This window comes from Siniperca chuatsi, linkage group LG8, assembly GCF_020085105.1.
Source record: "Siniperca chuatsi isolate FFG_IHB_CAS linkage group LG8, ASM2008510v1, whole genome shotgun sequence".
NCBI lineage: Eukaryota > Metazoa > Chordata > Actinopteri > Centrarchiformes > Sinipercidae > Siniperca > Siniperca chuatsi.
In genome coordinates, this window is record NC_058049.1 from 10,883,111 (window position 1) to 10,900,444 (window position 17,334).

At 40.8% G+C, this 17,334-nt stretch overlaps 1 protein-coding gene across 1 annotated transcript in view; it reads left to right on the forward strand.

The window, feature by feature from the left end:
* The window catches only part of diaph2 (diaphanous-related formin 2), a 372,579-nt gene extending 364,093 nt beyond the window's left edge, over window positions 1-8,486 (forward strand). Inside the window, exon 30 of the mRNA XM_044206253.1 lies at window positions 4,436-8,486. Coding sequence (XP_044062188.1) covers window positions 4,436-4,500 — 65 coding nt within the window. The 3' untranslated portion in view covers window positions 4,501-8,486. The remainder of the gene's footprint in view (window positions 1-4,435) is intronic.
* The last annotated feature ends 8,848 nt before the right edge of the window (window positions 8,487-17,334 follow it).

The window sequence follows — 17,334 nt, forward strand, 5'->3', positions numbered from 1 at the left end:
TCTACCTCCGGAGCTGCAGAGACTGGATCTGTGATTGTGGTCCACATGCTGCCCCTGTGTTCCTGCTCGACAACTGCTACTACAGTTGGTGTTATTGGCTCTGTTACTATTATTGTCATTATTATTCCTATGACCGTCATTATTATTATTATTATTATTATTATTATTATTATTACCACTACCATTACATTATTACTATTTTAAAATTCTAGTTGGTATTTGCATTGTGCTGCATTGAATTGAACTTTTGGATGCAAGGGTTCAAATCAGTCTGCTGGTTTTTTTTTTAACACCCCCCCCCCGACCATGCCATGCATTGGTTTGTATACATTTCAGCTGCTTGTTATAAATCAATGAGTGACTTGTAACAGATAGAAAAGGCTCACTGACAGTTGCGCCCTCCCAAACTGAACTCATGTTTTCTTTAGTTGCACTATTTTTCCCTCCTTTGCTCCTTTTTGGGGTGATTACTCTCACCAGTGAACGAGGGGCTGTGTTTGTCACGACTGTAGTTTTGCGATACCCGGCCCATAACTTTCAGTGAGAAGAAATAGCTTCTCTCCCTCTGCATCCCATTTATACACGGTATCTTGTTTCTGTGTAGGGAGTTCCATTACTCTGTAGCTTGGAGGCTGGCAGAGGGGAAAGGGGGAAGGGAGGTGGAGGAGATGAAAAGAGGTGATAGAAGGTTGCGGCTGTTACTAGTGCTGCAGACACTCTCCCCTTCAACAGAGAAGCAAACACAACATGCGAGCAGAGATTTAATCACCTTTATTATGTTTTATCTCATCAAAATATATAGTGCACTCTGCACTCTGAGAGATGATTAGACAAAGGCAGTGACATGTCAGAGAAATCATGTCATTGCTCACTTGTTTTGCACAATAGACTGAATGCATGATTTGCAAAGATATTCTACAATAGATGCAGCTCCAGTCCTGCCCCATGCATCCTGTTTGCCTTCTGCAGCTATTCACACACATGATTGGTGATTATGTGAACCTGACCTTGTTATTGTGGCCTTGATGAATGTGAGTACCATGTTTAGATGTTGGCCCAGAGTCTGATTCTACCCAGATGATATTTAACTAACACAGCATAATCCCTCCAAAAGGCTTCCTGTTTATACTGGCCACTGAGAGGTAATTCCTCAAAGTATCCCATGCTGAAAGCATTTGATAGATGACTGGCAGCTTTTCCTTCTTTTGCGGATCATAGAGCCTTATCATGATGTAATTCCATGTAATTAGCCAAAGATGACAATAACACAAAAGTCATTATGATATTTAATCTCTTTTGGGGAATCCACTAGGGAAACTGCGGCTCTATCGTCTATCATAACATGAAATGACATCTCACTGGGGGCCCTCCAAACAGTCAGGAGAAGGTTGGAGTTGACTGCGCCGGCTTAAGGCCTCTGCTTTAGCTGTTTAGTAATCTTGGCGTCCTCTCCTCCTCCTATTACCCTTGTCTTATTCAGAGCCTCTCCCTTGTGGCAGGGATCATCATGATATACACGCAAGGATATGCTTGTGTGTGTTAGAAACAGAGGGGGAGTGTGTGTGTGTGTGTATGATTTCCTCAAAGCAATGCACTGAGCCGTTTCTCTGTGCACCACTTGAACACTTAAGCAACAATGTATTTCCTTCTGTGTGTGTGTAAGAGAGAGAGAGAGAGGAAGAGATTGTGTGTGTGTGTGTGTGTCAGTGACTTCCCCCTCCATCTGCCCACCCTCATTGAAATCCTCAGTGCATTTAGTAACATTTTGAGAAACGGTGCCAGCCAGCATTTAATTAAGTTCTGGTATGCCAACATCTCCCTGCTGTAACATGGAATACCTGCTCTTCTTTTTGTCAATTTCTTCTTCTGTTCTTGTGCTCCTCTGTGTCGTGCCTACTGTAACTCGGAAAGATGTTGCCTCTGGGAGAAGCAGGTAAAGAAGTCATCAAAACCAATGCGAGTAGAAAGAGTTGCAATCAGTGCTCCAAAAAAACGTAGTTTGTCTTTTGTGTGGATCTCTCCTCCTATCCCCGTCTCACTTTGTTTCCCTCTCTGTCTGCATGTGTATGTGTGCTTGAAGCGTTCAATTCAGTAGAGGCTAGTAGTAATGTTTCTCTCCCAGTAGAAATGGCAGCTGTTTGTTCAATTGTTGTGATAGATTGATGTGGGGTGGAAAAGGATGGGCTTTTATGCAACTGTAGATAGGAACAGAAAAGTCTTTATGAGAAGCCAATAGCTCTCCGCTCAAGGATCCTCTGATGGGAAATGCATTTTGCTAGAAGTTTTTCTCTCTTTTTTCAAGTCTTTGATGAAAGCTTTCCCATGTATTTAGGCAATTAAGCAAGACGCAATTACCCCCAAAAGAGCACTTTTGATTTGTTATTCCATAAAAAGCAGGCCACTGTATGGCATTGTTCCTGTGGGGTTTCAACAAGTGGTCACACCAATGGTCTGTATTGTTTCCGGTTTACACAGCATACAAAATGGCTGTCTCTTGAAATAACCACAATTATGGTTTACTGTAATCAAACCACTTTGTGTTATATTTCAATACAAAATGTTTTAAAAAGGTTGGTTTGATGGTGGGTATTCTGTATATAATGTGTAGTATAGAGTGTATGAATGTATATGTTGTTGTACTTGACTGGAAAAAATAGTATTAGTGCAGCCCTTATTCTGTTTGTGGATTGTTCCAGTTTGTCTTTTATTATTTAACTTGTCTCCCAATTCATTTATAGCCTTTTTTGTACAGTCTATTCTTTGATCCTTTCCGCTGTCTTTTTCCCCATCCTATTTACAGTAATAGATGTAGCCCAGGATGACCCCACATTAGAGACAAAGGGTCTGCATTCTCCCAGCTCTGTTTTTTATGCTCTCTTTTTATCCTCTTGCCCAGAAATGAGGTTACAGCAATTGGGTTTGCAAATGATTGGCAGGGATGGATTGTGTATGATCGACTATCCCCCCCCCCAATTCTGTCCTCATTCTTTCTTTTATGTGTACTATGGATGTTTTTTGTTTGTTTGTTTTTTTTTAAACGAGGAAGGTTGTATAAATCCTGTGTACAGACTGAAGCACAACCTGTGGAAGTAAAAAGAGTACATGGATAAGTAGTGATGATGTTTTTGGACACGCTGCCCAAAACTGTTAGCTTTAACGCTCACCTACTGTATATGAACCTATGTTAAACGGAAAGAAACAGAGTATACAGAACCTTTTGTCTGTTTAAACATCTCAATCTGTCTTCCTTTCGCTCTTTCTGTTCCTTCCCTCCCTCTTCCTCCCTCTCTCCTCCTGTGCACCATCTGCATGATGCTTTGTATCCAATCTGAAGGAGTGCTTTCTGTTCTGGGTGGGAGTCTGTGTGTGTGCACACGTTTTTGTATGTGTTCCTAGCCATCACAGTCACTCTCAGCTCATTACCTGACATGATGGATGGAGCGAGTGCCATTAAACAACGCCCAGCCTGGGACGCCTGGCACCCTACAGCTGGCACTGAGTAATGGGCATAGTGATGGCGGCGGCATGCTTGGAAACACCAGGGAGTCCTGTGTGGGTGTGCCTGCAGTCATCTCCATGGCTATGCTTCCTGGTTCTGTCCAGCCCCACCTGCCACCTGGCTGCCCGGTGGATGCCATGGGCATTTCTGGGCAGACATGGTTGGATAGCATGGGAGGCAGTGTTTGTATGTCTCTGTCATAGAACTGGCAACTGAGAAAAGTACTGAGAAGTGATACTGGCCCTGCTTTCTGTCCACAAACGCTGCAGTGAAAAATTCAGTGCCACCAATCACTGGGTGTAAAGTAGCCACTTTAAAATTATTTTTTACTTCTGATTAAATTTTTTGGCTCATATTAGAATTTTTCAATCAAAGTTTGGTATCCTAACATGTTGTTCCCTTTCATCTCATAAAGAATCTTTCTGAATGACTGTATACCACAAACAAGCATTGTAGTCCTCCTTCATTGCCTTCTATGATCTATATGTAGTCTTATTATTATTCTGCCTCCGCTTGTTTTTCCGACTGTGTGCGTGCGCGCGCGCGTGTGTGCCTGCATGCGTGCATTTACTTTGTCTTCTGTGCATATGCTGCATCTGATGTGAGAATAGTTGAGGGGCTCTTGAGTGGAAGGAAGCCTGGATCAGGAGCTGAATGGAGTTACTATGACACCAGACACAAGTACCTCAACTCCAGCAGCTACTTCTGTTTCTCCGTCCTCCCCTGCTGCTCAACTCTCAATCAGCCTGGATTTGCTTCATGTTGTTTCTTCTCTCCTCTCACTCTCTTTTCTCTGCCTACTTTAGTTTCTCTATACAGTCTTTCATTTAGTTGAGCTCCTGCGTGCCAGTATGGATCAATGTAACAACACTTTCTTGTTCTTTCTCAGTCTAACTCTCTGTTTCTCATTCTTCGTTGTTTCTTTTTTCTGAACAGACAACCGCCGCGCAGTCCTGGAAAGGTCTCGTTCACGCCACAACACAAATCACCAAGCTCGATGATCACCCGCGCCTACCACAAGACGCTAGATAAGTGCCAAAGAGGCCTGCGAGCTGGAGACCTGGAGGACATCTGAAGGAGGGAGAGACCAGCCCTCCACACACACACACACACACAGCACCAAACTATGGAACAAAAATGAATAAAGAAGCCACAGAGCTAAAGAATCTACAGTACATCACACACAGACATTTAATTTTCATGCAGTTCTTCTGATGCCTTACATATTTATTCAATATTTCTCATCACTCTAAATGTCCTCTCTAGATGGTTTGATTGATAAAAAGAAAAAAATCACATCTTTAAGGCTACTGCGGTTTTCATTGCTTGGAATTTTGATTCTGGCAAGTCAAAGCCTTCTACTAATCCTTCTTTAATCAAAATACTACAGTTTACAGTTAAAACATGCAGTGTGTTGAAAATAGACATTCTGCCAAGAAGGACTGCATCATAGTGTATGATCATCATCCTGAAAAACATACCACACACAGTACATTCAACGAAGGGGCAGCAGGCCAACTGTCCTTTAAATGGAAGATGGGGATTTAACACCGATGCTGGCAAGCCTATAACCTGCTGACGTTTTCTCCAACAAGTCACTGAACTCTTAATGGAAGAGGTTGCTTAAAACTGTCAATCCCTCCTTCAACCAACATCAAGACTATTTTTACTAATAAATGTACAGAGTCCACATGAATCATTTAACTTCATTACATATCCCACAAAGCCACAACAGCTGGCCCGTGTGTGCCGATATTTCAGAGCATGTGACTCATGGATCTTGAAACTGTAATCTCCTTTTTGACAAGATGCATTTTATTTTTAGTTGTGTAATATCTAACCAATGCCTTCGGGTGCTGATCTTTGTCACAAGGTTGCTTTTGCTGTTAACATCAGAGACTGACACATTTCTAAATGCATATAACTGCCTAGAGGAGCTAACATGACCCTTTGACCTTTCCTGCAGTCACACAGGTTTTCAGTGGGGGGAGTTTGATATTAAAAACATGACAATACTGTTGTATAATCAATGTATTTCTATCTGTGTTTCAATTTTTTTCACCAGCAGTGAAAAGTTCGCTCCACTGAGAATTCCCACAGCAGTTTTTCAATCGATTTTTTTCCGTTTTCAAAAATACATAAATAAATAATAATAAATAAATAATAAATAAAAATAAGCTCTGTTGGAAAACCAAGACATACACTGTCATATGAGCACATTTTCTTCAACAAGACAACATTTTACCATTTTGAACAGATGTGTAATTAATATAAACAGGGCTAAGCTGCTTAAAAATCACAGCTGAGATTTCAATGGATACATTTTTATTGTAGAACTAAATGTGAAATGTTTTTAGACTTATATAAACCACATGAAGTATTTTATTCATACATAAAAAAAACCTTTGGGGAAAAAAGCACTACAAATCTGTTGAGGGAATCCATGGCCCAAACATGGCTAAAAAGGGTTTTAGGACTACAAACTGTAATGCTCCATGAAAGGCCCTGTTTCCTGGTGGGATCTGTGTAGTCATAACTAAATACTTTACATCTGTTTTCAGTAACATCTCCTAGCTGATGAAGCTTTCAGCATCAAAACAAACACCTGATGCTTGGTGTTCGTGTACAAAATACTTGAAATTTTGCTGTAAGCTTTGTTCCTCTGTAAGGCCCCGCTGTCACACAGCTTCTTCATATGAGCTATTTATTCATATATTCATGCCTAGGGCAGCCCTGTCCCCTCACTGCCCTAAAATGTAAGCAGATGCTACTAAAAACAACCATTGAATCCACATGGAGAGTGGGCACGACCAGAATAATCGACTAAGGAGCACGGACGACAAGATGATGCTTGTCTTAGCAAGTGAGTCTCCAAATGCCCTCCAATTCCCCAGCACTAATGGCATAAGTGACCCTTTTACCAAAACACGAATTACTTTAGTAGTACCATAACTCTGCTTTAGGCTTTGTGTGTCTGTGTGTTTATGTGTGTGCACCATGCCAGCTCAGTAATCGGAACAGGAACCCAGGCAAAATAGGATTCAGTGTGCTTGACTCCTGGGCTATGGAGATTTTTCATTTAAACAGTCTGCCAGTGCTGCTTGTGATGTGTCTGTTTCATGATGCTTCCTCTTCGAGCCTGCATGCTTCTAAAAATGCAATTTTACACATCATCTCGGCTCAAGGTGCATCCACAATGCTCAGAGAAGTCTGCATATTTAAGAAGACAATAATTCTTCTCTGAATATAAGGTTCGAGCAGTCACACAGAGAAGGCATAGAGAATGAGGTTTCCGCATAAGGGATTCTGCATAGATAGGAGTTTTAAGGATGTGTTGTATACAGCAGAGATAGAGATGTGCCATGAAAGGCAGTGATTTCCTTTTTCTAATCGCAACTCGCCCTTTGTCCTAAACACCACCACACCTGTGCAGTTTAAAGTATTGAATAAGATCCTTTTTTTTTCTCCACCAATGTCTGCTGTGACATTTGGTGTTTTTTCACCTTCTGAATGGATACTGTACACAACAACCAGTGGTATGTGGTTAGCAATTACAGTGTTTATTTCTTTATGAATAACGTGCCAACTTTTTTTGTGTGGAAAAAACAGCTCTCACCATACAATGATGGAACATTCCTGTTTTTAATTTTGTTTTGTGTGTCAAAGGGAATACCGGTCTCTTTTTTTCAAAGTGACAAAGATTGTACAGACATTAAAAGCTAGATTTTTTTAAATTTTTATTTTAGCCATTGTTTAATAAACATTGATACAATTAATACATTAAGTAAGTCATTCAAAGTAGGAGGTTTTGATGTAATTACAAAATGATAGTCATGTGGTATTTCTTATCTAAAACATCTTTTATAAGATGTAATTTATTTGGAGTTAAAAAAGAACTTTTGTCATGATGCCATTGTAGAACGCAATGAGCTACGGTGTTAGCCATTGTAGAAGATCATGCTTCTTTCCTGCAACAGTGATCACTATGAACACTTAATAGGAAAAAAGCATCATAAAACTTTAGGTTTGTTTTTTGCCATTCAATAGATGAAATGGCTGGAAAGCAGTGCCTAAAAACATGAAAGTTAAAATAATTTGTTGTAGTAAAAGCAGCTACAGCGCAGACAACTTTGAATTATAAGAGAAACTTCTACAATGACAACATCCCTCATCTTCTCTGTAAGCGATTGTTGTATTTCTCCCCCATCCCATCTTTTAGGATAATCAGAATTACGTGTTTTTATAGAAAATAGCAGGAGAGTCTCAGTAAAAGAACCTGAACTGTTCCATCATTTTAGTGTGAAAAACAGGCCTCTATGCGTTTGGGCCGATCATCCCATTGTCTTTTAGCTTGTAACTAACAAACCTGAACCGATGATATGACTTGTGCTCATGGTAATTGTAAGAATGAGGAGGCAGGGGTATGAAAGATTTATCAAAAACTGCAAAGTGGCCCTTTTGGTGTCAATTGGTGGCAAGCGCTTTAATTAAAAGAAAAATTTGCAATGTAGAATAAAACTCACTGACTGAGCACTTTACCTCACAAGATATTCTGCTCAGGCAGAGGAAGAGTTGTTTGAGATGTTTGAATACACCATTGCCACTAACAGAGTGAACTATGTGCAAAGTATTTCTTTTGGTAAATAGTTCCAGCTGCCACATATCCAGTTCTTTCCTACTTTGTTAGAGCTTACTATTGATTCGTGGAAGACCAATTGTGGCTGAATCAACAAACAACGCTCATAACTGTTGACAAACCCTGTCCGACCACCATGTGTAAGCTGCCATATCCCTGCCTACCCTCCTTGTTGTCATTGAGTGTGTTTTATTGTCTTAAACATTTATATTTGTAACATTAAGTTTATTTGTATCCTTAAGAACATGAAAAAACAAAATGGTTATGCACACTGTCCTTCATTGGAATATGTAATGGAATATGATACTAAATAATAACCACTTTGTCATATAAACTGATTTCTGAAAGATACTTTGTCTTTTTGTTGTGCATTTATGTCTTTATGCATTTACTTATTCACACATCAGAAGTATTGAAATATTTCTTTATGAACCCTTTTTCTTTTTGTTTTTCCAAATCTCTAAATTTACATCCTCAGTTTACTTTGTTGCAGGGCAGAAGATACCTGCCCCACACTGACTTATGGACAGGGATTACAGAGAGCTAGGTGTTAGCACATGATGAATGGGACAGCTCCTACCTATAAAAGCAACATTTTTGGACCTTGGTGTCCCCACTACTTTATCTTGCACAGTGTCAAAAGCAAAGTGATAATGCCGTCATGTCCAACAGCAGCTTAGGGAAATTACTAGAGTCGGAAAATACATATCCAGAAAAATTTTAATCATTTTTCAGACCTTATAATCTCCCGTGACTACAAATATTCCTGCCCAAGTTGGAGGACAAGGAAAGACAGCGTAGAAATTCAGTAATTTGTTTATTATTTACTGATTTACTGAAGGATTTAATGCGATAACCAGGGAAACATTTTCTGTGGATTTCATCTCTTGTAGACAGTCAGAAAAACAAGCATTGTGCCTGATTCTGTTAGAGGCAATTTGAGTTTAAAATTATCAATAAATAGATGTGAGCATATTTTATTTTAGTATAGCAAATGTGGGAAAAATAAACTATGTGTGTGCACTTGACTTTGTGAGATGTATTGACTGTCCTGTTTCCACACCCATGTGTTCCTCTTTGTCTGGCTGGCTGACTGAGTCCCAGGAGTGAGTGTCAAATGGCAGGACAGCGCTGTTCCTGTCCTAGCCCCTTAGCGTTACACTCCTCCCAAAACATACTCAAATCCAACGGCATGTTCTCCCTGCGTGTGCCATGTCCCACTTCCCTGCTGCAGCATGACATCATAAAATAAAGGCTGACATGGGGAAGTAACCCCGTGGCCACAAGGGCCTCTCTCACTCTCTCCCTGTGTGCACACACACATAGAAACACACAAAGCTCTTTTTTGCGAATCTTGGGACTGATCTTCTCAGAGTCTTTCCTCCTCCCAGTGTGCAGCCAGACAGATGGAGATTCATCTCTCAACAAGCTGTGATCTGTGTTTAGAGATGTGTGCTGCAGAACACATCTCTAATTAGGTTTATTGTTGATCTTGGGAGGTTAATTTGTACTTGGCTGCAAGTAAACATGCTGAAAGAGGCCAACCTAGTACCTTACAAGGCACCAGCATTGCAGCTATAAAGAAGGGCACCGTTTTTATCTTCTTGACTTTCCAGGTGATTCAGAAAGATTATACCCCCATGCTATATTTGTCTGGTCTGGTGTAACTGCGCTTTGTACCAAGGGTGAGACATTTGTCTTGGTTGGTATGGTAGAACTAGGAATGAGATACGGGGAGTGTGTTTGTCTAATGAGCTTCAGGGGTACAGTTGTGTGTATGTGGCAGATATTACTTATTTATTTATTTTATCCTGTTTTTGTTTTTTCCAACCTCCAGGTAAGTAGCCTTGTCAGAACCTGAGAGATGAGCCAGGCCCACACAAGTTCTCTTTTCTCTCTCCACCCTCTTTCTTCACACTACACAGTGGTGTTTCTAATGTGCCCAATGAAAGATCAGTTGTCAGCGGGAGTACAACATAATTATGTTTCATTTTGCATTTCCACCTACTTGAGAATACGCAAACATTATGGAGATGAGACAAAGCAGACAGTAACGATTCCCTCCTTACCTGAGCTAATTCTGTCTGAGGAGAAATCTTATTCAAGCAGCTCTTTGCACTTGAAACATGAGTTTGATAAATGTGCGAATGTATGTCTCAATAAATTTGTCTGTGAAGGAATTTTCTTGTCTAATGTTCTGCAGGTGTTTGTGCCATAAACAGCTCAGGGTTGTCTGTATTAAATTACGTCAAATAATTTGACCATCTACTGCAACACTCAAGATGAGGTACAGGGCCAGTAGGAAGAAATATGATTCGACCAAATAATAATTACACAACTGTAGAGGCTATTATAGGCTAGTTTTGTGGTAGTTTACTTTAACTTGGAGCAGTCTGTGCTACATCTTACCTCAACACTTACTATCACACCTCCAACAACAATATACTGATTTGGAACTGAAGTAGGTTCTCGGTACGCTAGTTCCGTCTGTCAGTCTGTCATCACCTGCTTTCAGTATTCTGCGGGACATCTCAACAACTATTAGATGGACTGCTATGAAATTTGGTACAGATATTCATTGTGCCCAGAGGTTGACTCGCAATGATTTTAGTAATTTGCTGACCAGCAGGTCAAAATTTTTCTATTGTTCAGTACATCCACAGTGCATCAAAAAAGAGTTCCCCTGAGCTTGAATCCTAATGACTGAGTTTTAATTTTCAATACTGTGGTTTATGACCAAATACCTGCAAAACTAATAAATTTCCATCACCTGTCAGAAAGGGTACTTTGTGTTTAATGCTAATTAGCAAATGCTAGCATGCTAACATGGTGAACATGGTAAAAATTACCTGCTAAACATCAGCCTATTAGCATTGTTATTGTGAGTATGCTGAGATTAGCATTTATTATAGGATGTATTAAACCAGGAAAAGCATAACATTTTCATATTAGAAGGAAACCAGCAGATGTTCGGCATTTTGGGGGAAAAAAGTTAATTAATTTTATGTTGATTGACTAATTGATTAACTGTTTCAGCACTAGAATAAATTGGCAGCCATCCATTGATGTCTACACTCTTCTTTGCCTTACTCAAAGCCCAGAATCAGCTGTATGAAAGTCCCCAACCATCTGACTATGACACTTTTTTTACTCCTCTCTTGTACACTTACAGACACTCATCCTTCCCAGACATTCAAATCAATGATCTGCCCTCTTTATCTTGTTTTTTTCTCTCAACGCTGGAGTCACTGGAAGTCACTTGTCACCATGTTTGTCCAGTCTGCCCTGCCGGAGTGTTACTACTTACAAATCAATATGCTTTTTTCAGTACATGAAATTTAAAAATGACCCACACAGCAGATGTGTGTCACTTCTGTGTCACTATACTAAGTGGTGGCTAGTCACACTTTGTTCAATAATGCTACTTGACACTGAGTGATGATGGTATTAACCTAACTTGGGAAATTTAATACTGACTGATTCCTGCATGAGTTTATGCTGTGGTGTTGGTCAAATTAATATACTGCATGCTTACTGCTGGTACTACTGCATTCAGCATGGCATTTCCATGATCACAGTTCATTGCTCCTTCTTATATCTCCTTTTCTCCATCCTGCCTCACCCCACCCACAACCGGGAGAAATGGCTCCCAGCAGGGAGAGGGTCAGCTCAGAGGAGACTTCAACCTGTCAGAAAAAATTCTCATCTAACCCCTCATGCCTCCCTTCACCATCCAACCCCTCTGTCTCCCACGTCTCCTGTGCTCCCTCCCTGGCACCCATCACTCCTCTTTTCCTCTGCTACCCTCCTCCTCTTGCCATTTGATTCAGATCACTGAGTTAGCCTCCGTCTCCTTTGTCTGAGGCTCCATTTTGCCTGGCAGATGGACAGGAGGAGAGGAGATGGACTCAAACCTAGGGGAGTGTGTGTGTGTGTGTGTGTGTGTGTGTGTGTGTGTGTGTGTGTGTGTGTGTGTGTGTTTGTGAGATGGAAGGAGAGAAAGAAAGGGAGGAGGAAAGAGGCTGAAACTTTTCTGGGAGGCAAAATGTCAAACAGCAATGAAGTGAGGAGACTTTCATCTGTCAAACCTGTGTGAGGTCTTGCCTTTCAGGCTACTGAGTGACAAGGCTGCAGTTAAAAAGAGCCGAGATGCGAAAGTGAGGGCGACAGAATGAGTTTACCTCTCATTCAGTTAGCTTGTCATACAGTATCAGCCTTATCTGTATATGCCCTATTTTACCTTAGCCAATGTGTGAAATCAAAGGAAGTTTTTTTTGGTCTTTTTGAACAATTTCAAAAGTAAAAAATTAATCATCTAGAAAAAGTATGAGGCCAATAAACTTTTGCTTCAAAAATAGTCAACATTAGCAAGATTAGTAATCAAATATGTTGTCTTATTTCTGGTTGCATGATCTTTTGAAGTCTTACAATATGGCCAAAAAGTGGTTACAAATAGCTGACTCACTGTATACTCACTGACATGCCCTACATTGCTCTACTACTAAGCTCATGCTCTTAGCCCATGGCAATGCCTCCACACACAACACAGATGCAGGCCTAAGAATAGAGGAGGGATTGATGGATATAGAAAGGGAGGAAGGGAGCTTGGTAATTGGGTAAGTGCCCTTCTGGATGTGGAAGCCTGAATAAAAAGTATTTTTTATAAAAAGCCTTTCTTAGGATCATTTCACTCGAAAGTACATAAAAGCTCTTTCAAAGTTTCTCTGTGTTCTTTGCCCTCAACTGAAATAGTCCCTGCGGAGAATACAGAAACACACAAACACTCACGCACTCTCTCCTGAAAGACGAGGATAAAAGGGTTGACCCTACAAATACAAACTTACATGCATGCACAGAAATACAGACACACACACACACACACACACACACACCCACCCACCCAACACAAACACTCATAAAAAATAGAGGGCATTCCATTCAGGCCTCCTAACAGGTTTTTTTTTTTCCAGCTCTGCGTCTTAACCCAAGATTGTTAATAATGCTCTAGTTGAAACATAGCAACTCATTTTGCACTGAAAGGTTAAAAGTGTGCGAGCAAGCAAATAAAGTAGACTTTTCATCTTTGTCGCACCCAGCAGCAAATAATGACCCGGCGAGCTAGTGGAATGGCCATCAGAGGCGAGAGGGAAACGCATGATTTCACTCAGGAGAGACTTTTGTCATTCAGCTGTGGCAGAGTGAGAGTGGATGAACAGGAACTGCTATAACCTGGAGACAAACCTACAGCATGATGTGAAACACAAAACTGCAATGTCAGCGTTGAGCCAGCTGAAAAAGCTGGTATATAGAAGTTGAGAAATTCATTCCTTTACTGTTTCTTGTAGGGTTGCAGGTAATGATTATCTTTAATCTAAATGAATATATCAATGAATTTTTTAATTGATCATTTAAAGGTACCCTGTGAACCTTTTGATCACTGGTAGTGCTATGCAGCAATGTTTTGCTGATCAGGTTCCCGCTCACACTATTCCACTGATCGACTGAAGTCAGACACACAAAGGCAGGGAAGAAGAAGGCTGTTAGCTATCAAACATGAATGTAAAACAATGCAGATTTCAAATATTTTTAAAAAAATCGGCTTTGTAAATTTTTTATGAGAAAGGAAATACATTAAACTGATGTGGTTGAAATCAATATGACAATATTAATCAGAATATTTTGACAAAATTTGACTAAAAACTTCTTAGGGGCCCACCAAAAAACAGTATCAATAACTGTCAAGAACTGAAAACTGGCAATGAATGTTTGCTTAGATTCATACTTTCCTTTCTTATTCTTTGATAACAGTTTCTGATTTAAATCATAATCTTGCCACAGGTAGCGTGCATTTAGACATGTCACAGCTGAGATGTTTAGCTTCTTTTTAAAATACATTATTTTTATAAGTTTTTGAAGGGGTTTTAGAGAAAAACATTCCTCAAAGTATTGTAGTTTTTGAAAAAAGTATTCCTTTGGTATTGGTACCCATACTCCGGTATTATATCAGCACCAGTAACAAAACAATTAAAACGATGTCCAGCCGTAATATCATGATATGGCAAGGGTATGCAAAAAAAAGTTCTATTGATGTTCAGTGCTGCAATCAAGTGTTATGTAATACATTGGAAAAAAGTCTCCAGACATGTAGAATGAAAACTTCACTAACCATAACACAATGTGACCACATTATCACAATATGATTCCACAGTAAACAATAACAATCATACATAATTTTTCAGGCCTATCTAAAGGTGTTATGTTTACAATGCTATAAGACTGAGGAAAGCAACCCAAATCCAAAACTGGAACCATTGACTGTTTAGCAACATTTCAGTTATCACAGATTCATTTTCTGTTGAACAACGGAATTCTTTCAGCAGCAGTTTCATGTTCACACATTCCTCCAAGCGTATCACACCAAACTAGTTTCTCTAATGAACACTGTTGTCTAAGTTGACTCACTCATACACAGAGTGACAACTATATCTGAGTCATGTATACACTTCCTCTGACCCCCCACTGTGACCAAATATGCACACAGCGTGTCAGCACACAGGTGATACTGCCAGCACCCCCCCACAAAAATTGAGACAATGTATGACAACACATCCCCTCTCGCCCTCTTCCTCTGTGCACATCCTGGTGCCAGCCCTCTGTGGTGGCATGCCACCTGCACGTGTCCTCTCACCTGCCCGTGCCCGCATCCCAGTATGCCGTGTGTTCATACTCTCTATGATGTGTCCTTCTAGGGAGTAGAGGGACTAACGGGAAGGTGACTGTTGATATTAGGATGTAGCATTTGCTACGCTGGGGCGCCTCCCTCATTGGTATTTCATGTAGAGCGCCGTCGCATTCGTCACGTTTCATAAACTTCCTTATTATTCACTGGCGGGGAGTAATTTTGTTCTGCCGCTCGCAGTTGTGAAAGTGAGATAGCAGGAGAGAGGGAGGAATGACACTCTGAAATCCTTCTAATAATCATTTTCTCTCTTCCTCATACATGAACTTGTTTATCAGAAGAGCAGGTGGTTGAGTGCCACTCACCTCCCTCCGCAGCCCAAACACCATGTCCACCTCTGTGAATCCTAGGGGTGATCATCTGTGAATCCCCACCCAGTTGCAGTACCTCCATCCAGGGTCTCGGGATAATCAGCGGGCTTTCTGGAGCCTAGGCAAACAGAGTTGTCAGAGTGACACATACAGTCACGCCTAAGGGAAACGTGGACTTGCGGAGGAAAGTAATTCATCAGTGGGTTCATGAACCAAGCAGTATCCCTCAGGTCCCATTGTGCTGTGGAAGCCACAAGGAGCCGAGGATTCGCTCCCGCCGATGCTTATGGCACCGATGAATTGCTTAAGTGTACACCATATGCAGCAGGCAGCTCTCCACGCACACGTCCTTGTATATCTTTGTTTAGTTGCCGAACGTGCCCATAAAGCCCAGCATAGCAGTGTGGGTTTTACGCCAAGCAGGTGGCCATGTTGTACTCGGCCAGAAAGCATAAAAAACAGCCTGCCCCCAGCAGCTGCCTGGCCATAAAACACATTTATACCATGATGTCCGTGCCCGTCCCTACAGTGTGCTTCAGGCTACAGGGCCAAAAAAGTGGAACCTGGTATATCAGACGAACTCGAGTCAACTCCAAAGCAAAAAAACAACAAACTTTGACCTTTGTAACAGAAAGCTGAAGCTGTGAAAGTTCTCTCCATATACAGTTCTATACAGTAAAGTATATAAGTCTACAGTAAGAAAAACTAGTCTTCAAACTTTCTGTGTGACTTTTCTCTTACCTCTCTTCTATTTTCCAAGGGGTTCTTTGTTCCTAGACCCCAGGCCTCCTCCCTTTCTTACTCTGTTCTAGAGTAAAGTACCAGTGAAGTTGTCCCTAAGGCGGTGGATGCGTTGGAGCATTAAGTGGGCCACAAGGTGGACTGGCGTATTAATGGAGTCCGGTTAGAGCGGCTGACCTGTGAAGCAGTACGGTCAGCTGCTAGGTGAGCACGTCGCTGCTGTAAATCCCAAACAGGCGTCCCCTGTCTCTCTCTCGTTCTCTTCTCCGTCACGCCTATCAGCCACCACTTCCCCTCTATTCTGCAGCCCTCGCACTGCCGCTAACATGTCAAGTCGAGCTTTGTTACAGAGGGCTGACAGAGTGGTCAATGGTGTTTGGATGTTCCAGGTTAAGATTGTTATTGCCATGGTTTTCACCCTGCTTTCAGCCCGTAATGACAAATAAAGAATAATTTTAGTTTTAAGGATTATAGTCATGTTCCCCAGCGGAGTCAAGATGCTGCTGTGCTAGATTTATGACCAACATGAAGCTGGTGACTAATGTTATAGCCCGCTGGGATGCTATGATCTCTCTGTACCTTGGATTTGTGGCCCTGTGGGTTTTTAACCTTTAAACAGCCAGTATTTGTGGGGAGTTCTTTTGGAATCTTAAGGCTGAAGAAACTATCCTGTACTGCAAAATTATAAGATTATACTTCATTAATGAGTGTAAACTGGTCAGTGCTAATTAAAAAGGTCTTTCTTTAGTTTAACACGTTTAGCAAAATCCCTCTTCAGTAAAAGCAATTGCCTGTATAGATGCCAAGTGATTTACTGATCACACAGAATATAGAGTCTAAATACGTCTTTGTAGTTCTGTCACGATTTTTTCCTGACAGACAGTCTCAGGTCACCCCTATACATGTTGTGTATCAGTCCCTGTGCCCATGTCTAAACCCACCTTGCAGAATTTGCTTTCAATAATGTATAAAAGAGGGCACAGACTTTGCATGTATTGTCAGTATGAGGACATGATCCCTGACATCTGCAGCCCGCACAGGGCTCATACTGAATGATAATGGCCTCTCCCCCTCTTGATGAATTATTAAATTCAAATTGTTTTGCAAACAAAACATATTTGTTAACACAATGAAATCTGGGGTGAAAGCTGGAGCTTTATCAATATTTAATTTTCACTGTAGACAACAATATAGCCTTTGGCCAGTTTCTGGTACATAATTAATGAAAGGGCAATAGCACTAACAATACATATAAAACAACTGCTGCTGTCATATCAGTACAAGTTTTAACACAGCAAACAACCGTTGCTACTTTGATACTGTACTTGAGCATTTACGTTTGACACATGCTGATGAGTTAAGCTTTACAAAAAAAACATTTTTGAAATGACAGAATTCTGGAAAAATG